Below are 27,934 nucleotides of genomic sequence, written 5' to 3' on the forward strand. Positions count from 1 at the left end.
GCAGCTGGCACACACTGGACTTTGGGTTTCATTCGCATGGACTTTGGGTTTCATTCGCATGGGCTTTGGGTTTCATTCGCAAAGCTTCCTGAGAGCATAGATCCACAGCAGTGGATGAGAGCCACAGAGTTGTTTGGGAATCAGGCGACATGCTTAAAGAGGAAACAGATACACACAGGGCCATTATTTTGATTTATTGCATTCTGAAGTACTCCGGGGGGAGGGCCTGAGAACGATCCGCTTTATCAGCAGTTCTAAAGCCTTATTACCTGAGATTTATATTCTGGGGGGAAAAATCAAGATTGGATTATCAATACGTATTTCACAGGAGATTTGAGTTTTGGCCCTGACAGAAGAACACGTACTAACCTGAAAAAGGCTACGTGAGATTAAAGAGAGAAACAGCTAAACACCAAATCCTGGTGAGAGAGACGTGGATTTAAAAGGCCAGCCACTCACTGTAGCGTGACAACTCCCTCTGGGGTAGCCAGGAGCGGAGCGTGAGCCACTGGCATGGAGCGTGGGCCACGAGGGCCACCTCCCCAGGAGCCCACAGCAGCCCAGGGAGGCCTTGGGAGCAGCTTTGCCTCAGCCGCAGTCACTTCTCATCATCCCGCCCATAGTTAATCGTCTGTAAGGCCTGAGCTATGAGCATCGCCATCTCCCGGGTGCTGGCCGCAACCACTCTGCAAGCCATGAGGTCGAGGGGTCCACCTGGAGACAGACAGAGAGAGCCAGGCATCCGGGTTACCAGAGAGGGCTGAACAATGTTGTGTAACAACTTATCCCACATGCACACAGCACAGGAAATGGCACATGGAACCGTGCCCAAGCCCCAACACTCGTATTAAACAGGTGGTCTAGGAGTGAATCTGGCAAAGAATAGAGGGATGGAGCCTCTCCCGCCCCACCCCAGTGTGAATGCAGTCAAGGGCTGCACAGAACAGAGTGCAGCTCTGAAGCTGCCACTGCCTTAAGAGATGGAGAACATAAAAGTCCTAAGAAATGCAAGCAATGGGCTAGACCCGAACAGGGGAGCTGCCCTTCTCAAGCATGACTGTGCACAGGGGTCAGCCAGGGGCTTGTGAAACCAAGGCTCTGCCTCAACAGGTCTGGGTGGGGCTGAGGCAACCTGCCTGGGGGTGCACCGCTGCTGTGGGACCCACACTCGAAGAAGCTCGGGCAAGATGATAAAGCCTTGCATCTTCCTGAGGGATATGAAACAGCTCTGGATGCATGGGCTGGAGACCTGCTTGCACATACGTGAGCCTTCAGGTGCTCTAGTGGTAAAATCAGAGTGATGGCGGCTTTAAAATATGGAATGGAGGCCGGGCATGGTGGCTCAGGCCTGTAATCCCAGCACTTTGGGAGGCCGAGGTGGGTGGATCACCTGAGGTCAGGAGTTCGAGACCAGCCTGACCAACATGGCAAAACCCCATCTCTACTAAAAATACAAAATTAGCTGGGCATGGTGGTGAGTGCCTGTAGTCCCAGCTATTCGGGAGGCCAAGGCAGGAGAATTGCTTGAACCTGGAAGGCGGAGGTTGCAGTGAGCCGAGATCATGCCATTGCACTCCAGCCTGGGTGACAAGAGTGAAACTCCGTGTCCAAAAAAAAAAAAAAAAATGTGGAATGGGGTCGGGCATAGTGGCTCATGCCTGTAATTCCAGCACTTTGGGAGACCGAGGCAGGCGGATCACGAGGTCAGGAGATCAAGAGCATCCTGGCTGACACCGTGAAACCCTGTCGCTAATAAAAATACAAAAAATTAGCCAGGTGTGGTGGCATGCGCCTGTAGTCCCAGCTAGTCGGGAGGCTGAGGCAAGAGAATCACTTGAACCTGGGAGGCGGAGGTTGCAGTGAGCCAAGATCGCGCCACTGCACTCTAGCCTGGGCGACAGAGTAAGACTCCATCTTAAAAAAAAAAAAAAAAAAAAAAGTGGAATGGGCCTGCCCAGTCCTGCTGCCAATGGCTGATACCTCTTCATTTTTATACCTTGCTGATATCTTAGTCAAGCCTTTCCAAAGGAGAAATAGGAAACAAGTAGAAATCAAATTACAAAAGATCCGCCGTCCATGCCCAATAGATAAAAGTGAGCTACAGTGTTTCTGCTAAAAGCTCGGTGAGAATGAGATCTGTTGGATTCACCTGGCTTCTGATTGTTACTCCTGAATGAACATTAGATGCAAAGGTCTGCCTGAAACTAGGTGGATGTAGCAGACAGCACAGAGTTAGGGGCCCATATATACCCCCAGGAGCTCAGTCACTGGGCCTCAAGTGACCCTGAAGCAGAAGGAACAGCCACCTTCCAGAATCATCCTCCAAAACCCAACCAGACGCTCATGTTCTGTGCTGGTGCTGACCCAACACCAAGCTAGGGGGCCTTGCAGAAGCAACTAACCTCAGAAATGTGGGGAGCACAACACCTGCTCTGTTCATCTCATTGGATTCCTGTGGGAACCCTTAGAAAACTGTCATTGGGCTGGGTGCAGTGGCTTAGGCCTGTAATCCCAGCACTTTGGGTGGATCACTTGAGGTCAGGAGTTCGAGACCAGCCTGACCAACACGGTGAAACCCCACCTGTACTAAAAATACAAAAATTAGCTGGGCCTGGTGGCGTGTGCCTGTAATCCCGGCTACTCGGGAGGCTGAGGCAGGAGAATCGCTTGAACCCAGGAGGCAAAGGTTGCAGTAAGCCGAGATCATGCCACTGCACTCAAGCCAGGGCAACAGAGCGAGACTCTGTCTCAAAAAAAAAAAAAAAAAAAGAAAACTGTCAGTGGTGTGTAAATGGGAAGTGGCAGTGCTGCTGCCATCTGGTGAAGATATCCTGATCCTATGGTGGCAAGGGATGGCAGGAAGGAGGCCAGGCTGGTGCAGGCCACTGCCATCATAGCACCCTTGCATGCTCTCAATAACACAAACTGTGGACGGGCACGGTGGCTCACGCCTGTGATCTCAGCACTTTGGGAGGTCAAGACCATAAGGTCAGGAGTTTGAGACCAGCCTGGCCAACATGGTGAAACTCCGCTTCTAGTAAAAATACAAAAATTAGCCTGCCATGGTAGCACACACCTGTAATCACAGCTACTCAGGAGGCTGAGGCAGGAGAATTGCTTGAACCCGTGAGTAGGATGGTTGCAGTGAGCCGAGATTGTACCACTGCACTCCATCCTGTGTGACACCAAGACCCCGTCTCAAAAAAAAAAAAAACAGAAACTCTGGGGAAGGTGGGAAATTCAGCTGGTGAGGACTTCAGGAAGTGCCCCACCTACAGTGTCTCTCAGTCTAGTTTCTGCCGCTGCATTTCAGGGACAGGAGAGCTCACCCGAAGTGTCTATCACGATGCCGCCTGCTTCTCTGATGATGACCGTGGCAGCCGCCAGATCCCAGCAGTGCAGGCCAAACTGGTAATAGGCATCCGCGGCCCCTGAGGCCAGGTGGCAGAGTGCCAATGTGGAGCTTCCAATCACTCGGACCCTGGGGAGACGGAAGGGAGGACAGATGCAGGCGGGAGTGGAGCCTTTTCTGTGGTGTGCAAGCCGACTTCAGCCAGGTACCCCGGGTGGGCATGTTCCCTAGTGAAAAATGAAGCACAGCACTTCTGCCAAAGCTCTGGAGGCTGAATATAGGGTCTGGAGCCACCAACCAACAGGCCTCTGCCAGACGCAAATGCTTTGTGCCATGACAGCTCCCAGCTGACCTAGCTACTGAGCACCTGAGATGCAGCAACCAGAGAACTGAATCCTCCTCTACTGAACGTGACATTAAGTGTCAGTGGTCTCACATGGCTAGGGCTCACAGCACAGCCCTACTGGGAAGGCAAGAGACAAAGAGGATTCACTGGGCTTTGATAAGCCTGTCTGACGCCAGGCCCCCTTGGGAAGGACTGTAAGTATTTGCACCATTCGCTGGTTGAGCAGCATGAGGTCAGTTCCATGGATTCTGATCAGAAGCGACACAGGTGCCCACGCATCTCCAGAGGCCTGGCTATAGGAGTATCTACTGCAGGCAGGCCCCTCAGAGGGCTTCCCGGAGTCTGATGTTCATGTGCCCCTCCCACTCTTTCCACGCCAGGCTTCCTCCTCAAATCCCAGGGGAGTTTTAGGAAGCCCGTGTTCCGTTCTTCCTCCTCTGGCTGCAGGGTGTTCCCCGAACTGAACCTCCTACCCATGCGCCTTGGCATGCAGCAGCCGCTCCATGTTACTCAGGAACAGCTTCAGGGTTGCAGGGTCACGCTTGGGGCCAATTTCTGTCAGAACCAATGCCTTTGAGAGATCTGCAATAAAAAGAATTTCCTGTCACCAGAAAAATCAAGTCTTGGTTCTAACTAAGGAGTACAGGCTTCCAACGTGAGCCTTTCTTTCTCAGAGTAATGATCATCTTTCGACTGGTTCATGCTGAATGCTTTTCTGATAGCTATGTTGAAAACTAAGGATGGACCAGGCACAGTGGATCATGCCTGTAATGCCAGCACTTTGGGAGGCTAGGGAACAAGGATCACCTGAGGCCATGAGTTCCAGACCAGCCTGGGCAAGATGGTGAGACTCCATCTCTGCAAAAAAAAAAAAAAATTAAAAGTAGCTGGGCATCGTGGCACAGGCCTGTAGTTGCAGCTACTCAGGAGGCTGAGGTGGGAGGATTGGTTGAGCCCAGGGGTTCAAGGCTGCTGTCAGCCATGATTGCGCCACCACATTCCAGCCTGGAGGACAGAGCAAGTCCCTGTTTCTTAAAAAAAAAAAAAAAAAAAAAAAAAAAAAAAAAATCACCATCATTCAACCAAAAAGAAAAGCAAAATGACTCCAAACTGGGAACACTCAATGTTTGGAGGGAAAAAATGCTTCATTAATCGTCTAACTGCTGCAATCGCAACGATAGAAATACCATTTTCTTGGAGAAAGCAACTTTTAAATAATGCTACTTTGGAAAGGGAAGCTGCAGGAGTGAGCCCTCTGGACGCAGGGGGGTGCCGACACCTGGAATTCATGGCCTGCCGTTTATGTAACAGCAGGCAAGGCTGCCAGGGCCAGCAAGCCTGGCTCAGGGCAGGACGTGACCGGGATTCTGCTCTTGTCCCTGACTCACTGCTGGGGATCAGAGCAGTTTGTCCTTGTTGTGCCACACACCCAAACACAGCCAAACTTCGGTCATGTCCCGTCAGGCCTCACTGCCCGGGCAGGACAGTGCCAAACCAGGTGTGCTCCATGACAAAATAAAGCCACTCCCAAAGTCGGGGAAACAAATCCTATCACATTACTGCACTCAATGGACCCAGTTCTGTGTCACCACTTTCAAATTCTCCGCTCACCCAGGAAATCTCTCAGCCAGAATCCAGGTCCAAGTGTCCCTTTTCTTCCATGGAAACTCTCATTTTACACCTTAAGGGACTTTCTGCAAAACACCTGGCTCCACACCAAAGCAACCTGCCTGCCCTCAGGAGGTCCAGATCATTCACCGCCGGCCATGCCCAGCACTGAAGCTGAGCTATGAGGCACTCCTGCCCTGGGACTGGGCAGCAGGCCCTCCACAGATACCACCTGAGCCCTGCAGCTGCCACCCACAGCTGGGACAAAAGGCGGCTGTTCCAGGTGCTCCCTAATCCACACAGGATCTGCAGACAGGCTCCAGCAACCCTTCCATTCCTTACCCTCCAAACCCCACCCTCACCTGGCCACAAACAGATGGTATTTTTTCCGGGGTGGGGGTGGGGAAGGCTTCCATTAAAGAAAAAGACATCAGCAGACCCAGGCTGAGTGGGCACTCGATAAACAGTTACTGAATGAATGAGTGCTTTCCCTCAAATGCCAGCACTCAAGAAGGTAGGATTAGAGTCTTTGTTTCGATTTGGTTCATTAAACTACTAGTATTTTAATTTATGGGAGAAATGTTTGAGGCAGAATTTTGTTGGCTAATCTAAGAATCTAAATACTATATACAATACTGATTTTGGGGGTAAACTAATTCTGAATTACGAATATTTTAGTTAGAAATGCTCTTTTGGTCGGGCGCAATGGCTCACGCCTGTAATCCCAACATTTTGGGAGGCCGAGGCGGGCAGATCACCTGAGGCTGGGAGTTCAAGACCAGCCTGACCAACATGGAGAAACCCCATCTCTATTAAAAATGCAAAATTAGCCAGGCATGGTGGTGCATGCCTGTAATCCAAGCTAGCAGGAGGCTGAGGCAGGAGAATCGCTTGAACCCGGGAGGCGGAGGTTGCAGTGAGCCAAGATCACACCATTGCATTCCAGCCTGGGCAAGAAGAGCAAAACTCCATCTCAAAAAAAAAAAAAAAAATGCTCTTTTGAAATATAATAATATGGTAATCTGGGGAATGCGTGTTAAATTAAAATTAAAAAATAGAAATTGGACTCACAAGAAGAGATACAGATGGCAAATAAGCATATAGAAAGATGCTCCACATCATATGTCCTCAGGGAAATGCAGATTAACAACGAGACAAAGCCAGGAGCACGGCTTACGCCTGTAATCCCAGCACTTTGGGAGGCTGAGGCAGGAGGATCAGGAGTTTGAGACCAGCCTGGCCAACATGGTGAAACCCCGTCTCTATTAAAAATACAAAAATTAGCCGCGTGTGGCAGCGCGTGCCTGTAATCCCAGCTACTCAAGAGGCTGAGGCAGGAGAATCGCTTGAACCTGGGAGACAGACGTTGCGGTTAGCCAAGATCACACCACTGCACTTTAGCCTGGGTGACAGAGTGAGCCTCCGTCTCAAAACAACAATAACGAGACACCTCTACACATCTGTTAGAATGGAGAAACAACACTAACTACAACAAGTGCCAGCCAGGATGTGGAGCAACAGGAACGCGCATGCATGGCTGGTGGAAATGCAAAATGGTGCATCTGCTTTGGAGGATAGCTTGGCAGTTTCCTACAAATCTAAACATACTCTTACCATACCATCCAGCAATCGTGCCCCTTGGTGTTCACCCAAGGAGTTGAAAACTTGTTTTCACATAAAACTTTCACACCAGTGTTAAGAGCAGATTTATTCATAACTGCCAACACTTAGAAGCAACCAAGATGTCCTTTAGTAGGTGAATAAATAAACTGTGGTACATCCAGACAATGGAATATTATCCAGCACTTAAAGGAAATGAGAAAGCATGAGAAGATACGGATGAACCTTAAATGCATATTGCTGGGTGAAAGAAGCCAATCTCAAAAGCTACACACCGTATGATTCCAACTCCATGACATTCTGGAAAAGGCAAAACTATGGAGACAGTAAAAATATCAGTGGTTGCCAGAGGCTCAGGGGAGGGAAGAATAGGCGGAGCATGGGGGGTTTTTAGGGCAGCGAAAATATTCTATATGATACTGTAATGGTGGATGCCTTACAACACCAACAGTGAAGCCTAATGAAAACTATGAACCTTGGGTGATAATAATGTGTCTCATCTTAACAAATGCACGCGATGCTGATGGATGGGGAGGCTGTACGTGTGTGGGGACAGGAGGTGTATAGGAACTCTGTCTCTCTGCACCTTCTGCTCAATTTTGCTGTGAACCTAAAACCGTTACTCTAAAAAACAAAGTGAAAGAAAGAGGGAGGAAGGGCAGGGAGGGAGGAGGGAGGGGGAGAAAAGGAAAGGAGGAAAAGGAAAGAAGGGAAGGAGAAAAGAAAAAAATGGGATGGCTTGCATGATACTTTGGCCAGGAAAATCAAGGAAGAATGAATTGTCCCAGAGGAGGCCATGGGGGACAAGAAAGTGAAGTGGCAGTGACATCTTGTCTAATCCCACCCTATTTCTAATGTACTCATCTAACAACTTCAAGTCATACACGTGCATACAATGCTTTTGTTTTTTTTTTTTTTTTGAGATGGAGTCTTGCTCTGTCACTCAGCCTGCAGTGCAATGGTGCGATCTCAGCTCACTGCAACCTCTGCCTCCCAGGTTCACGCAGTTCTCTTGTCTCAGCCTCCCAAGTAGCTGGGATTACAGGTGCGCACCACCATGCCCAGCTAATTTTTGTATTTTTAGTAGAGACAGAGTTTCACCATATTGGTCAGGCTGGTCTCAAACTGCTGATCTCAGGTGATCAACCCATCTCGCACAGTGCTTTTTAAAAATGATTTTATAGCTTATTCTGTTGCTCGCTCTTTCAATATAAAAACATCTCATATACATCTTTTGCCATCAGTATCTTACTCTTAACAGCCGCACTCTATTCCATCTGGTGCAATAACTGCAATTTATGTCACCATTCCCCTGAAGATGAACAATTTTCATTTTTATTGTAAACAATGCTTCATAAACATCTTTTCTATAGAGGTTTATACAGTCATACTGATTTTTTTCGAGATAGATGAACACAAGTGGGATTTCTGAATTAAAGGGTGTGCATATTTTAGGTTTTGATATAATTTTCCAAATTGCCCTCTGGGAAAGCTGAATCAATTATACATACGCCCCCTCAACCCTACTGGGCTATGAGGGATCCTGTACTATTTCCAAGTCCCTAACAGGCAGGCTCACCCTGGAGGTACACTCTAAGAGTGATTTTCTCTGAGCGGTAAAATCAGGACAGTGAAATCCTAACACACAGGGCACTTGCTGGCACCAGTGTTAATGACCCTGGGAAGAGATGAAGGAAGACACTGAAGATTTCTCCCCAGGAACTAGGAAGCTGAGCAATCAATTTCCATTGGGAGATAAGCACCTACTCTTAAAGGCCTCACCCAGTCTCCCCACACCTGAGGGCAGAGATGAGCACAGGGCGGGTGGGTGGAGGAAAGTCCGCCAGTGCCAGCCTAGACAGGCAGGTACTCCCCATGCCAGGGCTGGTGTAGGAAGCACAGAGATCTTCCAACCAAGTGCCCTGGGGTATTTCACAAAGGGAAGTTAATTTGTGTGCAAGCAACAGCAATTTTTCACTTGCTGACAGTGACCAGGTCCTCACTCTTCCTGACAGGCCTGTGCGAGCACTTCCCAGCCTACGTGCCACTGCCCCTGTGCAACAGATGAGAAATCCAAGCTTGGAGAAGCGACATGAGCTGCTCAGGCCATGGAGCCATTAAATGGTGGGGCCAGACTTACACCCAAGCTTGTCTGGTGATTGTGTGAAGGCAGGGGTTTCTTCCATAGTTTTCCAGTTTGTGAAAAGCTTGCTCTGAATCCAGCACCTTCCTCTTCTGGCCACCCTGAATTAATTCCTTCTCATTCTTGCCAACATACATTTTCCCACATGAAATCAAGAACAGAGTATAGGCTGGGTGCAGTGGCTCATGGCTGTAATCCCAGCACTTTAGGAGGCCAAAGCAGGTAGATCATTTGAGGCCAGGAGTTCGAGACCAGCCTGGCCAACATAGGGAAACCCCGTCACTACTAAAAGTACAAAAAAAAAAAAAAAAAATTAGGCAGGCGTGGTGGCACACATTTGTAATACCAGCTACTGGAGAGGCTAAAGCACAAGAATTGCTTGAACCTGGGAGGTGGAGGTTGCAGTGAGCCAAGATCGTGCCACTGCACTCTAGCCTGGGCAACTGAGACTGGCTGTCTCAAAAAAAAAAAAAAGAACAGTGTATATAACAGAGTATAAAGGAGGTCTGAATGTTGCCACCTAAAAGCAAAATGCTTTCTACTGTTTGATTTTGCTCCAGATAAGGGGGAAAAAACTTATGACAACCCCTACTTAATACTATCTTATGATTATTTCTGACTAGTTATCCACAATTACTATGATTTTTGTATTTTATTACGCTTTGTCCTATATTTACCATATCTTAGGTCTTAAACGCACACATACACACAAATATATATATATATATATATTTTTTTTTTGAGATGGAGCCTCATTCTGTCAGCAGGCTGGAGTGCAGTGGTGCGATCTTGGCTCACTGCAACCTCTGTCTCCCGGGTTCAAGCAATTCTCCTGCCTCAGCCTCCCGAATAGCTGGGATTACAGGCATGCGGCTAATTTTTTTTGTATTTTTAATAGAGACGGGGTTTCTCCATGTTGGTCAGGCTGATCTCGAACTCCTGACCTCAACTGATCCACCCACCTCGGCCTCCCAAAGTGCTAGGATTACAGGCGTGAGCCACCGGGCCCGGCCTAATATATATCTTTTTAATTTCAAATATTCTGTGATTTCATGGGAAGCAGGGAACAGGGAGTTCTTGCTTAATAGGTGGAGTTCTTGTTTGTAGGAACAAACATTTTGGAGATTATGTAGTGCTGATGATTGTACAACATTGTGACTATAATTAATGTCATTGAATGGTATGCTGAAGAGTAATTAGAATGGAAAACATATTTACATACATTTTACTACAATAAAAATATCTCATACATTTTGAAATAGGACATCTCTGTTTATTCTTTCAATAAACAGATTTTAGGATGAAAATGAATAGCCAGTGACTTCCGACAGTTTGGAAACCCTTGCTCTGGTTGAGCAATGCTAAGAGTATGCTGTCTTAGGGGAAACTTTACAACTCAAATAATGAGAGAAGTCATTTGAGTACACTGAAATACGTACTCATGAGCTGGGCGTGGTCGTTCATGCCTGTAATCCCAGCACTTTGCAAGGCTGAGGTGCACCGATCGCTTTGAGATCAGGACTTCAAGACCAGCCTGGGCAGCATGGCGAAGCCCCATCTCTACCAAACATACAAAAGTTAGCCAGGCATGGTGGTGTGTGCCTGTAGTTCCAGCTACTCAGGAGGCTGGCTTTGGAGAATCACTTGAGCCCAGGAGCAGAGGGTGCAGTGAGCCGAGATCAGCCACTGCACTCCAGGCTGGGTGACGGAGTCTCAAAAAAAAGAAAAAGAAAAAAGAAATATGTACTCACGGAGTAAGAGGCAGTTGTGCTTTAAAGCCTATAAAACATGCCTGTGGGCACAAGCTGGTTTTGTTGGATATATAACTTCTGTGACTACACTTTCATCAGTGTGTTGTTTTGGAGGTTTTTTCTGAGACAGGGTCTTGCTCTGTTTCCCAGGCTAGAGTGCAGTGGTGCAATCATAGCTTCTGTTACCTTGAACTTCTGTTACCTTGAACTCCCATGTCAGCCCTCTGAGTAGCTGGAACTACAGGCATGCACCACCACACCCAGCTGATTTTTAAATTTTTTGTACAGATTGGGGTCTTGCTATGTGGCCCAGGCTGGTCTCAAACTTCTGCTCTCAAGTGAACCTCCTGCCTCAGCCTCCCAAAGTGCTGGGATTACAGGTGTGAGCCATCGTGCCTCACCTAACAAGGCCAATATTTTAATACTTCACAAAAACAATGAAGAGGGAGCTCTAGAACCATGAAACTACAAATGCTGTCTGGAGCCCCACCCCCGCCCTCCAAGCCCCCAAAGCCCAGGAATCCAATGTCAAGTAACAGTAGGTAACCAAAAAGAACTATGGTTGAATCCCACACACAATTATCCTAAGAAAAAAAGAGTGAGGAGCAGAGTAACATGTATATGCCAATAAAAGAATTTTGCCAAAAAAAAGAAATCTAACCACAAAATAGGAGTAATAAAGAATATCAGGAAAAAAGAGCATAATCCAAATCACAGGTCACAGAACTTAGGAAAAATTACATAAAGGAAATATTTCAGAAAAGAAGACAAACTAAAAGGAACATAATGAATAAACACAAGAGATTATGCTTTGCAGGAAATTGAGGGTGAAAAAGAGGAAACTTTTTTAAATAAGATAATTGCTGGAAAAGATAAAAAGAGTACAAGAGGAAATGATAGTGAAAGCCCAACATACATTCAAGTCCCAAAAGACAAAAAACAAAGCAACACAATTGGGAAATAAAAAAAATATTAAAAACTGTAATTCAAGAAAACTCTTCTACAATTTAAAATAAGAGGCCAGTCACAGTGGCTCATGCCTATAATCCCAGCACTTTGGGAGGCCGAGGCGGGTGGATCACCTGAGATCGGGAGTTCGAGACCAGCCTGACCAACATAGAGAAACACCATCTCTACTAAAAATACAAAATTAGCCAGACATGGTGGTGCATACCTGTAATTCCAGCTACTTGGGAGGCTGAAGCAGGAGAATCACTTAAACCCAGGAGGTGGAGGTTGCAGTGAGCTGAAATCTCGCCACTGCACTCCAGCCTGGGCAACAAGAGCGAAACTCCATTTCAATAAATAAATAAATAAATAAATAAATAAATAAATAAATAAATAAAGGCCGAGTGTGGTGGCTCATACCTGTAATCCCAGCACTTGAGGCCGAAGCGTGTGGATCACCTGAGGTCAGGAGTTTGAGACAAGCCTGGCCAACATGGTGAAATCCTGTCTTTACTAAAAGTACAAAAACTAGCTGGGCATGGTGGTGCATGCCTGTAATCCTAGCTACTCGGGAGACTGAGGCAGAAGAATTGCTTAAACCTGGAAGGTGGAGTTTGCAGTAAACCGAGATTGTGCCACTACACTCCGGACTGGGCAACAGAGCAAGACTGTCTCAAAAATATATATTTTTTTAATTTTTTTGAAAAATCGTATCTAACACTGTAAGCCTGACAAGTTTCCAACACTTCAAGAGCTCTCCTGAGGAGTGGTGATATTAATATGACATTTTTAGTATTTTATTAAAAACTACATCAGCACTTAGAAGAGCTGAAAATCTCAGTGAAACCATTTCCCAAACGACCAATACATGATGTTATAAAATCAACAATGAACAAAAGATCCATTCAAAGTACAAGATAGCCCAATGGATTTCAATGTAACTGAGTACCAACAAATCCACTAGATTTCACACTGCAACTAACCTTTAAGAAATCTCTACTTGGCCAGGCGCGGTGGCTCACACCTGTAATCCCAGAACTTTGGGAGGCTGAGGTGGGTGGATCACTTCAGGTCAGGAGTTTGAGACCAGCCTGGCCAACACGGTGAAACCTGATCTCTACTAAAAATACAAAAAAAAAAAAAAAAAAAAAATTAGCCGGACATGGGGTGCGTGCCTATAATTCCAGCTACTCCGGAAGCTGAGGTGGGAGAATCACTGGAACCTGGGAGGCAGGGGTTGCAGTGAGCCAGGATCACACCATTGCACCCCAGCCTGGGCAACAGAGCGAGACTCCATCTCAAAAACAAAAAAAATTGCCACTTTTTGAGTTTTGGTTTGATATCAAACAAAAATGCCCTCAGTTATCTGAAAAGAGATTTAAAACACTTCTCCTTTTTTAAACTACGTATCTATGTGAGGTTAGACATTTTTTAAGACATCAAAAACAGGCTGGGTTGGTGGCTCACACCTGTAATTCCAGCACTTTGAGACGCTGAGGTGGGAGGATGGCTTGAGGCCAGGAATTCGAGACCAGCCTGGGAAACCTATCGAGACCCTGTCTCTACAAAAATATTTTTTAAATTATCCGGGCATGGTGGTGAGCACCTGTAGTCCTAGCTACTTGGGAGGCTGAGGTGGGAGGATCATTCAGGCCCTGGAGTTGGGGCTGCACTGAGCTACGATCACACCATTGCACTCCAGTGTGGTCAATAGAACAAGACTGTCTCTAAAAAATAATAATAATAATAATAAAAGACACCAAAACAACTTATTATAACAGATTGAATGCAGAAGCAGATATGAGAATCTAGTTGTCTTACATTAAGCCAGACATAAAGAAATTTGGAAAAAATGTAAAACTATCCTACTCTCCTCACTAAAGCTTTCTTATTTTGGAAAATATGATTATTTCCCATAAAAATATATTATTCACGTTAAAATGTAATGAATTTTTAATCTTAAAATGAATTAATAAATGTTTTAAAGGCCTTCAGTAATTTTTTCAGGAGTATGAATGGGTTTGTCCTAAGATCAAAAAGCTTTAAAAATGCTATACTAGAGAATGTACTTCACACAACCAGAATGACTGGAGAAGCATCAGCACACAGAACAGTGGTGGCGTTAAATCTGTACCCACCTGTGGAACCAAGACTGAATGATGGCTTTGAGGTGAGAGCGTGGCACACAGTGGCTGGGTGCTATCCCAATGAGGATGCAGCACAACCATCCAGAGGTGGACAGGTGACAGAGAGAGGACATGACCCGTAGAACAAGCTTGTCAACTGTTACTGAGAGCAAAGGTTATCTTTTTATTTTTTTAAGAGATGGGGTTGAGGCCGGGTGTGGTGGCTCATGCCTGTAATCCCAATACTTTGGGAGGCCCGGGCGGGTGGATCACCTGAGGTCAGGAGTTCAAGACCAGCCTGGCCAACATGACAAAACCCTGTCTCCACTAAAAATACAAAAATTAGCTGGGCATGGTGGCACGCGCCTGTAATCCCAGCTACTTGGGAGGCTTAGGAGGAAAATCACTTGAACCAGGGAGGCGGAGGTTGCAGTGAGCCGAGATCGCCCCATTGCACTCCAGCCTGGGCAACAAGAGTGAAACTCCATCTCAGAAAAAAAAAAAAAACAGAAAAAAAAACCCAGTATAACTCATTATCGACTCTATATTTTAAAAACATGGTCAGGTGCAGTGGCTCACAACTGTAACCCCAGCACTTTTGGAGGCCGAGGCAAAAGGCTCACTTGAGGTCAGCAGTTTGAGACCAGCCTGGCCAACACGGTGAAACCCCGTCTCTACTAAAAAATACAAAAAAATTAGCCAGATGTGGTGGCACGTGCCTGTAGTCCCAGCTACTCAAGAGGATGAGGCAGGAGAATTGCTTGAACCTAGGATGTGGAGGCTGCAGTGAGCCAAGACTGCACCACCGCACTCCAGCCTGGGTGACAGAGTGAGATCCTGTTTCAAAAAACAAAACAAAACAAATAAAAAATACGTACTTCCTAGCACAGTCCAGTGAAAAGGCAACAAAGACTGACCCAGGAACAGGAAGTCCCCCCAGAACGCAGACTATGACCTTAGGAGGCCACTTTCCATAAAAACGAGACAACTGGAAATTTGAACACTGATGGGATTATTTGCTGCTTTTAGGGATGCATTTTGGGTAGAGAGTGATATTGATGATGTGATTGTATTTGTAAGAGAGCAGTCTGTTTTTGGAGACACGCTGAAGTACTGACTAGGAAGTGACCTGATGCCTGGGATTGGCTCCAGGCAGCTGGGGGTGGCAGGACCTGGTGGACACACACGAAGCAGGCGTGCTGCCATGTGAGGGGTCATGGGGCATCATTTTGCTTTTTCTGTGTACTTTGTGTATGTCTGAAATTTGCATGGTAGAATTTGAAGAAGCAGCTAATAAAATTCTTGCCTTCTTCTAATCCTTTACCTCTATCCAGTGTTGTTTTTTAACTTGTGAGTTGAAGATATTCCAGCAAGGCATAACAGAAATAAGAAAGGGGAAGCCAAGGGAAGCAGAAAGAGAGAGGGAGAAAGAGAGAGAGATTAGTGGTGCTTGTCTTAATGACTGTGTCCTCCAGAAACAAGTCCTAATTTTAACAACGGGGCATGACTTGATTGGTTTTGTGCAAAGATTCAAGTTTCTTCTTTGATAATGGTTCTCATTTTAGGATACTGTGCCCCAGGCACTATGCTGGGTGCTTTATATGCGTAACTTATTTAATCCTCTCGGTTATTTTTATTATCATCAGCATCCCCGTTTTCAATATGAGGACTGAGATTCAGAGAGGTTAAGGAACTTGCTCGAGTTCTAGTCACCTTAGAAAGTGGCAGAATCGGCCAGGTGTGGTGGCTCACACCTGTAAGCCCAACACTCTGGGAGGCCGAGGCGGGTGGATCACTTGAGGTCAGGAGTTTGAGACCAGCCTGGCCAACATGGTGAAACCCCGTCTCTACTAAAAATACAAAATTAGTCAAGTGTGGTGGTGCGCGCCTGTAATCCCAGCTACTTGGGAGGCAGAAGAATCACTTGAACCCAGGAGGTGGAGGTTGCAGTGAGCCAAGACTGTGTGCCACTGCACTCCAGCCTGGGTGACAGAGCAAGACTCCATCTCAGAAAAAAAAAAAAAAGCGGCAGAATCAGGATCTGAAATTGGGTCTGCATGGTGCCAAGAGACCATGCTGCTGAAGAGCATGCACTGTCACCTCCTGAAGTCCATCTACCCATAGGAAAGGAAACAACCATGGTAGAAAACACGTGGAACCGCCTGTCCTGAATGGGCCAGTTTAGGTTTTCACTGATTCTTTTTGGCCTTTCTCCCATATGGAGGAATCTGGTGATATTTTATAGCATTGTGAGACAGGTACTGTAAGGAACAGAAGAATACCAGACAAATGAGAGAAGCCTCAGACTAGCAGCAGCTATCTGCTATGCACTTTATCCATCAGAATTTTTCTAAAGTCACAAATGAGTTTCAGAACATGAGCACTTCATGTTTCCTTCATTCTACGAAATTACCAGGCCTACTGGGGGCCACATAAAGGGGCCCTGGACAAAGCTCTTGCCCTAGTGGAGTTGGTGCTTGAGCTAGCAACCTGCAGGCGGGGAGGACGCAGAGTTGCAGCCTGACTGAGCTACACGGGCGGGCAGCCAGGATGCCAAGAGCATGTTAATAGAGTTCAGTGTTATAAACCAGTGAAATATAGAGCAAAGTTCACCCGAGCATGCTTAATAGCATGCTTCCTCACCACCAGTTACACAATGAGGCTGGAGTGGGCACCTCCTGGCACGCACAGCTGTAATTAAAGCTACTTTTTTCACTGCCAAACAAAACACTTCTGGAGAGGGAAGGTGAGGCAGGGCCAGAGGCCATTCCAAGGCCTCTCTGGGTTCAGAAGCTCTAACTGGTGAGTCCAGCTGCTGGCTGCCCCTCAGAGGCCCCCATGACTTCTCCCTTCCCCTGCTCTGGGCTCTCCTGCAGCCACCTCCTCTCCTTTGCACAATCTTGCCCCTCCTGTCCCTCACACAGTGGCGGGCCCTCTCCTGACACCTCATCCATCCTGGCCCGCCACTTTCCTGGCCACACGGGCTCACAGCAGCAGAGATGGGCCATGGCCATAGCTCCTCTCACTGCCTCGAAGGCCATCTGGGCACACAGGCATCAGCCAGGGAGGAAAGAAGTAGGAATAAATAGAGACAATGAAGAAAGGTTGCCAGGAAAGGAATTTTTAAGAGAGGCTGGAAGTGGGTCAAGAGGGGAGGCGGCAGGGAGGCTGATGGGAGAGCAGAAGAAAGAGTGTAACTGGCAGGGAATGAGATGGGGGGCCCTGCATGATGTCCACGCCAGAAACACACAAGGCAGAAACAAGCAGCAGTGCACTTCCGCCTTTTCAAACCCAGACACGCAGGTATTATGGAGCTTGTAAAATCTCCCATGCAGCTGCTGCTAGTCTGAGGCTTCTCTCATTTGTCTGGCATTCTTCTGTTCCCTACAGTACCTGTCTCACAATGCGGTTAAAATATCACCAGATTCATCCATGTGGGAGAAAGGCCAAAAAGAATCAGTGAAAACCTAAACTGGCCCATTCAGGACAGGCGGTTCCAGGCAGTATGCAGGGAATGGGAACCCCTCTCTCAGAGCCACTGGATGACCCTGAGATTCTGGGCTAAGGAAATCACGGCAGGCCATAACTGCAGAGGGGCTAAGGTGCCTCTTTACATGACTCATTCCCCAGGATGGCTCTTCTCACAGAAGCTGAAGCCAGTTACTGTTGTGCACACTCAGGGGCCACAGACTGCACCTGGGCAGCAGTGCCTGGGCAAAATCGGGACCACCGAGGTGTGCCGGGTGCTCTGAGGGGAACAAGCACCTGGCCTTGGGCTGCTCACCCAATCCCACTACAACCAAATCGTGACTGCAACTGGAGTACCTTTAGCCTGAAAGATGAGGGATGTGAGCGCAAAGCAGAATGAGGTTATTTAAAGCTCCTGGCCACGTGAACAAAAACACTAACGTACAGAACTGGCTCCATTTCCAGTTCATCAGGGACACGATGTCCCTAAAAAGAGATGACACCATCAGCAAGGGACCTCCACCACCGTCCCACATCATGGTGGCTTTGGCATTCTCCTTTCACACTTTTCTTTCAGAAGTAAACTGAGACGAGCGTTGTGAAGCCCACCTGTCTCCCCGGAGACCCGGAGCCGCTGGCCATTGCAGAAGGCGCCCCGACCCCGCCGGCCTGTGTACAGCCGCTCCTCCGTGCAGTGGTAAATCACTCCGAATTCAAGCTGTGGGCGGCAGAGGCAGGACAGAAAACAAAGATGGTTCACTCGTTTGATGTGGGAAAAAACATCGTTATTCAAAGATGAAGACTGCGCTAGGCGTTAGGATAACACATTACACTGTGACAGAAATTACCTTTCCAAAAGGAACTGAGAAAAAGCAGTGCCTGCATTTAAAATGAGACCTGGACATAAAAGCAAGCTTGCTTTTGCTAAATAACTACAATTTTAAAATATATTCGGACTAATAAAACTTTAAAAATTAACATCATAATCAAGCATTAGTAACCAGAAGTTACTGAAAAAGCTTAATTTTTTAGAAAGGCCCCTTTTGTTGCTGAAAAAAAGAATGTTACTTGTGACTCTAACCAAACCCCACAAGAAATCCTCAAAATTGCTGATGTGTGAAGAATGGAGAATGCATCTGTAAAGCCAGCGGAATCTCAGAAGCCCAAGGACAGCCCCAGCGAGGAAGAGGCACCGCCGCAGACTGGGGACTGACCCGTGAGCAGGCAGTGCGCTGAACAGCGGCCCCACTGCCCCACATCAGGGAACAAAGCGTCAGACCACAGCCTCCCAGGATGAAGCAGCAAAAGGAAGAGGTCAGCGTGGAAAAGGACGGCAGCCCACGGCCGCGTGCCTCTGTGATCTTTCCTCTACCGACTTTTCACCACTCAGGGTTAACAAGGGCCAGCATGCTTGCTTAGCAAGTTAGCCAATTGTTCACCTCTCTGGAAAATTAAAAAAACACTCTGGCCAAATGCCTTAGGAAAGCCTTGGCTGGCCCTGGGGTGAGCACAACCACCCTAGAGTGGACACCCCAAGCTACAGAGAAAGGGTTTATTTCTGGGGGTTGGAGGCGTCATTCAGTCAACGCTTTTTCAGAGCCTGCAGGTGTCTGGCAGCATTTCATCATCCTTCCCCTTCCGGTACCCTGGCTTTAAAGGAATCCTCACGACCAGGTCAGTCCTAGAATTCGGCTGGTTCCTGAGGCCTGTGAAGAGCTCCCAGAGTGCAGAGGAATGTCCCCCACTCCCATGGGGAGGAGCCCACCACGAAAAGCCAGGAGCTCCCGTATTCAGTCTAGGAACATAGGACAGACCCTAGCCGACCCACAGAAGGGCTGAGGACCTAGCCAGCTGTTCCAGCAGCCCCTTCGCACAGTCACAGAACATCAATCAACCCCTGAAGTACTGCTCAGCCTCCCACCCACTCTGGGCACCACAATATTATTTAACAGAGAAAGAAGTCCATCATTGCATCCTTAGACAAATTACAGTATTACAATTCTTACTTATCTTCAGCTTAAGTACTTTGAGATACTTTAGTACTTAACTTTAAATACTTCAACTTAAGTACTTCTCTCAGCTCCCCTGCCAGGGAGTCTGTGCTGAGACTAAGGTGAAGCTGCACAAATGCTGCTCTGAAGCAGGGCTGCCTTTGAGAAACATCAGCACTCGGCCCTATTTAAATAAAACTGTTTCAATTAGAAAGAAATTAAGGCTCTTCTCAGTGCTGCTGCTTGAATTACTTAATAAGCTTTAAACCTCAGCCCCACGCCTTCCATGCAGGTCGCACAACACTGTGTAGTTCAGAAGGTCTATGGGAACCATGAAAGAGCTACGTTCTCATGCTAATAACTAGAGGAAGATAAGAAAGAATTATTAGAATATTGGGATTGAGGATGCTCTCCAAAACTAAGTGCTCCTTTTAGTTGGTGAGATCACACGCTCTAGGGGTCAGCTGGAGATGCACTTGGACCGTTCACTTAAGACTTCCGCTTCCACAGCAGTGTCACAAATAGACCACGGGTGACACGAGGCCAGCCCTCCACGGGGGACAATGGCCGGCCACGGAGCCCCACCCCACACATCCCAAAGCCAGTCTGGACTTGTTTATTTTCTCGGATTTGAAACCCACAGGCTTGGATTTGCCAGTCATGATTAAGGCACAGGGCAAACAGCAAACCAGGCGCACAGAGGCTGAAGCCAGAAAGGAAGGATGGCCAGAGGGAGCCCAGGGAGGGGCCCTGGGGACCCGGGCCACACCCGCACCTCTTGTCGAACAGCAAATCCAATGCTAACCGCCACAGTCGGGAATCTGCAAAGGAAAATAGAAAGGTTTACTCTCTGGAACAAGAGCGGCAGCTCTCGGGAGCCTGTGTGCTGTGCGGCTCCCCGCAGGCTCAGAAGGACCTTCCTACACTCTGGGTGGGTTGGTTGTTTAAAAACTACTTCCCACAGTTTCACTAACTGCTTCCAAGACAAACAGAATAAACTGACCATGTCGTAAGACAGTTAACCTTGAAAGAAAACAGCACTGTGAAAGTCACATAAGACTGATGTAACTCAACAACCCTCTGAAGCCCAATTAGGAAGGATCTCAATCATCTGTTTTCTGGTTCTCCGGACCTAAAGGGACAGCAGAGCCCTCCCCAAAGGCCAGACCCAGCCCCAGGTGGGGCGCCAGGCAGGTGGTCCCAGAAGGCACCACAGCCTCCCCATGGGGGCCAGTTCTGAGCCACAGCTCACCCTGTGGCACTGCTAGCATCCCTGCCTGAGTGCCCAGTAGCCAGCTGCAGGGACAGCCATGGCTGCAGACAGTTTTCATCATCAGTTTGCCTGCAGTTTTGTGATTCTGCTATTGCCGCTCAATATCTTCAAAATAATCCTTCCTTTATAGGGAGATCATTGGAGCTTAAAAACAGGCAGGAAAGGCTGGGTACTGCAAACTGAGAGGAAAAATGCAAAACCAATTGTACACAAATGCAACTCTGACTGCCAGGGTGTGCGGGACCTTGGGATGAGCCGCTGGCTTCCAGAGCAAATGCACCATGTGCCAGGACTCACGCTTGTTCCAGTGCCCAGGAGAGCTTTCTCCCACTGCTGTGGCCCAGCACTGGTGGGCACAGGGGTGAACAGGCGCCATCTGAGTGGCAGCTGCTGGTGGCTTTCGGATGTCTTCAGACCACAATGATCACCACAGCTATAGCGTGGGGTTCAGGAACTGTCAGGATCAGCTCTGGAGACTGTTCTGAAATTGCTGCTCTTTTCCCAGTCACCTCCCCAGTACCAGGTTCCCCCCAGGGGTGCAGACAGGAAACTATGTCTCTGGAGCCACTGAAGACCCTCGAATGGACGTGTGGCCTTCACCATGTGACGGGGCTTCACCTCCTGTGTCACCATTATGACCACCCTGGAACCACGAGCAGGCAGAAGTAATGAGGCTCCACTCAGTGACATACTCTGGGGAGGAGAGCCCTGGGAAGGATCATGCTTTAGTTGAAATGAGAGGAGAGATTGGTGACACATTTGCTGGCACCAGATGGCACGACTCCACTGCCTCGAAAGGGTCACCTTGTGTAGGCACAACTGAATTCTCGAGGCAACTTACCTAGAAAAAGGCTGTGCTTAGCATGGAATAACTTCATGTTTTACATATAAACATGCCATCAGAGGCAGATCATAAAGGAGCCCACACCCGGGCTCTGCTCACCCTTCCTGCTCAGCACGTGCAGCCCAGTGTGCTGGCGTGCACTGTGAGCGCGGGAGCTGCAAGCCACCCGCCCATGGAATGGGAATCTCTCCAGGGTTCTCCAGAGCTGGAGAACCATGCTCCGTTTAAGCCACATCATGCTCTGTGCCCCAGGCCCCCAGCCACCTGTGCGTGTAGACAGGCAGCGCAGCACCATCACCTGCCACTGTCACAGAACACCTGTGGTCGTGTCCCTGTCACCTTTGCCTCCTGTCACCTCACCATCCCCGAAGCTCCATTCCCTTCACCTCCCCACACCGGCCCTTCTGACCTCCCCAAACCTCCTGCTTTTTGTAACCACAAGGTTTGCTCTCACACAGGAAGATGGCTTTCAAATCTCACCTGTCACAGGCCACTCTCTACACCTTGGGCTCCGGGCCACTGTGGGGCAGCACAGGCTTTGCATCCCAACCTCACCTTTTTCTCCAGTGGGGGTGGGGTGTGAGGGGAGTCAGACTCCTTCAAGGGGTCCTTGTTAAATGCAACCCAACATTTTTAACATAACAAACTGGTTTTTAAACAAGTGCAGATTTCCTAACATACTCCAAGAGCCTCTCACAAATGGAAAACCTTATTTTAAAAATATCAAGATCTGATCATCTTTCTGATGAGACTATGAGTGTACTATAGGTTTGTTTATATATTCCTGCCTTAAAAAATGCTGCTTTTGAAAAGACAAAACCTCACAGAAGAGGACATGTTAAGCCCTGCAATGGAGGCGATCCCTGCTCAGCTCACCTGTGCACAAAATTGCAGGTGCCGTCGATGGGGTCGATGATCCACGTTGGGCTGTGGGTGAGCACACACTTGGCCCCAGAAGCCGCGGCCTCTTCTGCAATGAACCTGCAGTGGAAGAACCCAGCCTGAGAAAATGCACCAAGGACACAGAATAACGTGCCTGAAATTGCTTCCAGTCCCGTTAAAGAAAAAGGTGGCACAGCAAACAGATGTCATCATGGTTTCTCTGGGTCAAACAGAGGCAGAGTCTTTAAACAACCATGTGCTTTTTGACCTGCCTGCCAGCAGACCTACTCAGCAGGATTTAGAAAACAGAGTGACACCTCAGTGCCAGCGTTCAGAAAGAGCACCAGGGAATTCCAGCAGGCCAGGCAGAGAAATGCAAGCGTGAAGAACACTGGAAAACAGATCTTCTGAAGCAAAACTAAACTCGATTTTAACTTCAGTCTGGAGGGGAGGAGGCTGATGAGATATGACCAAGCAAGGTGGCCCAGGACTCTGACTTTGATTCTCCCAGTCAATGCTGATACCTGGGCACCGAGGGGTTAAATGCCACTTGTAGCTGAGATCTCCCACGTCTGTACCCAGCCTGGCTCACCTGAACTGCAGACACAGGTGACAAACAGAGCCCCCCCGCAGCTGGTTCATTTCCCAAAGGTGCCCTTCCTGCCCTGGTCTCTGACTTCCCTGGTTTTTTTGTTGTTGTTTTTTAAGAGATAGGGTCTTGATCTGTTGCCCAGGCTGGAGTGCAGTGGTATCATCATAGCTCATGCAGCCTCAAACTCCTGGATCCAAGCAATCCTCCTGCTTTGTTCTCCCAAGTAGCTGGGACTACAGATGCATACCACCACATTCAGCTAATATTTTTATTTTTGTAGAGGTGGGGTCTTGCTACATTGGCCAGTCACAAATCCAGCTTCCCTCTGGGAGCAAGCAAGGGTGGGGCTGCAGGAAGGAGAGAGGCTGGGACGCTCCCTGCCCGCCCCTGCCCCATGTGCCCTGTGCAGGCTCCACTCCTCCATGTGGCCTGCTTGGCACATTCCTGCTAGAGGGACATGGGCGGCCTGCTCCTGCACTCTGCAGCAGGCGCTGGGCTGGCCCCTCCTTTGTAATGAGTCCCTCTGCAAACAAGGCCCCCTACAATCCTCACTTGAGTGTGCATCTGTCCTGCTAGGAACCTGACCGAGACTATGTTCTCTCAAGATTCACCTGCACAGAAGGGAACTCCTGGTTTTCTCTACTTGCCTCTACCTCCACGAATGGCAACTCCCAGCACCCCCTGCTCAGGCCAAAAACAAGGGAAAGCACTCTCGCCCCATGCACTGTCACCCTTCCTCCTGCACCCCACCCACACGCAGGCCCACACACACAGGGAAGATGCTGTGGTCAGGTGTATTCGCAGCCCACCTTCTGCAGGCTGGTCCCTGTGGAGCTGGCCGCTGTTTACACCTTTCAAAGGCATTCTCAGGATCAAAGAAAAGACTAGATCTAAAGCATTCAGGGCAGTGCTTTTGACACTTTTGGACTGTCCCAAGTTCACTAAGGGTGAGGCCTTGGGCAGGCACTAAGCAAACATCTGTTCTGTGCATGACTATGTGGCTTTGCTGAGAGGTTTTCTATCCAGTTCCTGTGCCGGGTTCACATGTGCACTAGAGAAAAAGGAGACCTGCAGAGAGTAAGAAAAAGAAAATGAGTGAAAAACAAGCAAGGCGCGGTGGCTCACGCCTGTAATCCCAGCTCTGTGGGAGGCCAAGGCGGGCAGATCACCTGAGGTCAGGAGTTCAAGATCAGCCTGGCCAGCATGGTGAAACCCCGTCTCTACTAAAAATACAAAAATTAGCTGGGCGTGGTGGTGGGCGCCTGTACTCCCAGCTACTTGAGAGACTGAGAGAGGAGAATTGCTTGAACCCAGGAGGTGGAGGTTGCAGTGAGCCAGAGGTTGCAGTGATCCTAACGTTGCAGTGAGCTGAGATCACGCCACTGCACTCCAGCCTGGGAGAGTGAGACTCCATCTCAAAAAGAAAAAAAAAAAGAAAAAGAAATAAAAATACAAAAATTAGCTGGGGGTGGTGGCGCACGCCTATAATCCCAGCTGCTTGGGAGTCTGAGGCAGGAGAATCGCTTGAACCCAGGACGGGAGGGAGGCAGTGAGCCGAGATCATGCCATTGCACTCCAGCCTGGGCGACAAGAGTGAGATTCCATCTCAAAAAAAAGAAAAGAAAGAAAAGAAAAGAAAGAAGGAAGGGAAGGAAGGAAGGAGAGAGAGAGAAAGAAGGGAAGGAGGGAAGAAAGGAAAGAAAGGAAAGAAAGAGAGAAAGAAAAAGAAAGAAAGAAAAGAAAGAAAGAAAGAGAAAGAAAGAAAGAAAAGAAAGAAAGAAAAGAAAAGAAAAGAAAGAAAGAAAAGAAGGAAAGAAAGAAAGAAGCGTCCCATGTCCTGGTGTTTGGTGTATTATCCACTGTGGTCATCAGCCTCCTGGAAGCCACTTTCCCCGCACAAACCATGTGGTCTAAGATTTGGCATCAATGAACTTTTGGATAAGACTGGAGACTTTAGTGTGAATGGAAAGACTGAAATGAAAACCTCTGTGACCGCTCAGCGCCTTACAGTAGCCAGTCACCGCATATGGCTGCTTACATTTGAATTAAATAAAGACTTCAGTTCTTCAGTCTCATGAGCCACCTTTCAAGTGCTTGGCAGTCACGTGGGTGAGCGGCTACCACTGTGGACACAGCAGATGTGGGCCACCCCTGCAGCAACAGACAGAGCCGCTGGCAGTGCTGTCCTCCCACTGAGATGCTGAGAGGCAACAGCAGGCATCTCATGGTATTCGATGTCACTTTTTTTTTGAGACAGAGTCTCGCCCTGTCGCCCAGGCTGGAGTACAATGGCGCGATCTCAGCTCACTGCAACCTCTGCCTCCCGGGTTCAAGCGATTCTCCTGCCTCAGCCTCACAAGTAGCTGGGATTACAGGTGTGCGCCACACGCCTGGCTAATTTTTTTTGTCTTTAGTAGAGATGGGGTTTCACCATGCTGGCCAGGCTGGTCTTGAACTCCTGATCTCGTGATACACCCACCTCAGGCTCCCAAAGTGCTGGGATTGCAGGCGTGAGCCACCACGCCTGACCCGATGTCACTTTTCTATGCACGGGAGCTGCCATACACACTGTAACCACCCTGGTCCCCATCCACTCTGGGACCATCCTTCCACTGCTGGGTTATGAAGTTCATGCCTGGGATGCAGAGTCATCCAGCCCCTCCATTTTGCTGATAAATTATCTAGAAATACAACCCTGGGATACGACAAGTGCACGCATGCATCATCTCAGGCTGTGCCACCTCCTCCCCAGCCCCCTGGAGAAACCCACGAATAAGCAGGGGCTTCTGAGCCAAAGACCAGGTCAAGTCAAGCCAGGAGCACTAAGCAAGACACCCAAGGAATCATCAGCTGTTCCTGGAGAGCCTGGGCAGGCTCAGTCTGCCCCTGGAGCTTTCAGCCTAGCCAGGCAAGGCAGATGAGATGCGGTGAACCCAGGCTTCTGGTTCTTCATCTACACTGCACGCCTTGCTCCTTGCAGGAACTGCCTCTCCACTCTCAGTTGTCCACATGCTTCTAGGTCAGGTGATGCACAGGCCCACCAGCCAGAGCCCCTGCTCAGGAACTGGTGCTCCCCAAACAGGTCTAGGAGGAAAAATGGTGGGTAGAAGCTGCAATGGCAGCTGGGGCAGGGGGTGGAGAGGCTGCCTCCTGACAACAGCAGCCTGCAGGAGACACACAGGTGATGATTCCACTTAGGGCGTGACCATAAGTGCTGTCAGCACTGCCAGTTTTCCTAGAAACTTCAGGCACTAAATCTGTTTTTCCATGTCTTCTGTAGCTACGTGACTTTCCTCTTCTGTAATGGCTTGCAATGACGTTTTTAAAGAAAACGCTCCACACCCTGAAAACACACATAAAAGGAGCAACTACGAAAGCTTAAACTGGGCACAAGGTTGACAAAGCAGCGAACAGATATGACTCAGGTCCAGAGGGACTAGAAATGACTCAGGCACAAAGGTAAGTTTCTAAGAAACTGAGGAGGAATGTGCAATTCTTCTCCTTTTTAAGCCTGACTTCAAGTAGGAAACTGAAGCGGTGGAAAGAAAACCGCCAGTGAGCCCTGAAGGAGGAGGCAGTGTGGGTCTGCAGGCACTGACACTCCACACCCACGACAGCTCACGCTGCAGCACCCAGACCACCCACGCCGCATGCCCACGTGCCTCCCGGGACACTCAGGAGCAGGAGCTCTGTCTGTTCATTCGCCAGATGTGTGGGACACCCTTTAGGGAAGTCACCAAGCAGCTTGTTTTCCCAGCAGCAACTATTAATATAAGTTAATTTGTTAACAAAGCTTCTGCTGTGTGTAACCTTTATTATTTATCTATTTGTTTTTTAGGTTTCATTTAGCGTAACCCAGCAAGTGCTTTTAGAAATTTTTTTTTTTTTTTTCTTGGAGACACGGTCTCGCTTTGTCAGCCAGGCTGGAGTGCAGTGGCAGGATCATGGCTCACTGAAGCCACAAACCGCTGGGCTCAAGCAATCCTCCTGCCTCAGCCTCCTGAGTAGCTGGGACCACAGGCATGCATCACCACACCTGACTAACTCTGCCTCACGTTTTTTATGAGAATAACTCTAAGTATCCACACTGAGCACTGGAGGTTTTTCAGCAGCTGATCATTCATACCCTAGAGCTGTCTTCCTCATCACCCACCTTGTGTACACCTCTGCCCATGAGCCTGCCTGCCCGCCTGCAAGGTGGCACGAGCATCCCCCTTCCCACCTGCCTCATGCTTGTGGGCAGCAGGGAGCAGGCTTCTGCCCTGTGTGGCTGCAGTGGTGTGAAGGCCAGCACAGGCGTGAACCGTGCTCGGTCTTTGGAGGCACCAAAAATACTTCCCTGGTACATGGGAAGAGATGTACAATTTTTATTCACTTAAACCTGATTTTACTCATGTAGGAAGCTAATACCTGTGAGATGAAAGACAATGTTTTACAGCTCTCTGCAGAGGGAGTGGGGAGAGTCTGCTCTGCAGACACGACTGTAGACAGATGTGTGAAATCATAAAGACCTTCCTAAAAGCCACTGGAACATCTACATAAAATCTACAATATAAGCAGGGCACGGTGGCTCATGCCTGTAATCCCAGCACTTTGGGAGGCTGAGGTGGGTGGATCACTTGAGGTCAGGAGTTCAAGACCAGACTGGCCAACATGGTGAAACCCCGTCTCTACTAAAAATACGAAAATTACCCAGACATAGTGGTGCATGCCTGTAATCCCAGATACTTGGAAGGCTGAGACAGGAGAATCGCTTGAACCCGGGAGGCGGAGGTTGCAGTGAGCAGAGATTGCACCACTGCACTCCAGTCCGGGCTACAGAGCAAGACTCCATCTCAAAAAAAAAAAAAAACCCACAATATAAATAGGAAAAAAAATGCACATGACTAAATTTAGGGAAAAAAAGAACATTCCATATGTCTATCCAATAGACAAGAGGAAAATAGCAACTGGATTAAGGCTAAAAGTTTGGTAATAAGTTATTATAGAA

General features: G+C 48.3%; 1 protein-coding gene across 6 annotated transcripts in view; it reads right to left on the bottom strand.

Moving 5' to 3' along the window:
* Window positions 1-179: 179 nt before the first annotated feature.
* IMPA2 (inositol monophosphatase 2) overlaps window positions 180-27,934 on the bottom strand; it is a 50,672-nt gene continuing 22,917 nt past the window's right edge. For 2 of the 6 annotated variants that reach the window (XM_055368434.2, XM_063699376.1), the window contains exons 3-9: window positions 22,347-22,451; window positions 20,129-20,174; window positions 17,972-18,080; window positions 4,506-4,556; window positions 4,172-4,280; window positions 3,330-3,481; window positions 180-714 (exon numbers count right to left, since the gene is read on the bottom strand). In XM_055368434.2, the coding sequence (XP_055224409.1) occupies window positions 599-714; window positions 3,330-3,481; window positions 4,172-4,280; window positions 4,506-4,556; window positions 17,972-18,080; window positions 20,129-20,174; window positions 22,347-22,451 (688 nt within the window). In that variant the 3' untranslated portion in view covers window positions 180-598. Of the gene's footprint in view, window positions 715-3,329; window positions 3,580-4,171; window positions 4,281-4,505; window positions 4,557-17,971; window positions 18,081-20,128; window positions 20,175-22,346; window positions 22,452-27,934 lie in introns of those variants that run through there. The other 4 variants (XM_031003748.2, XM_063699377.1, XM_063699378.1 and 1 more) reach the window with 3 other exon arrangements.

The sequence above is a fragment of the Gorilla gorilla genome, chromosome 17, assembly GCF_029281585.2.
Source record: "Gorilla gorilla gorilla isolate KB3781 chromosome 17, NHGRI_mGorGor1-v2.1_pri, whole genome shotgun sequence".
Lineage (NCBI taxonomy): Eukaryota > Metazoa > Chordata > Mammalia > Primates > Hominidae > Gorilla > Gorilla gorilla.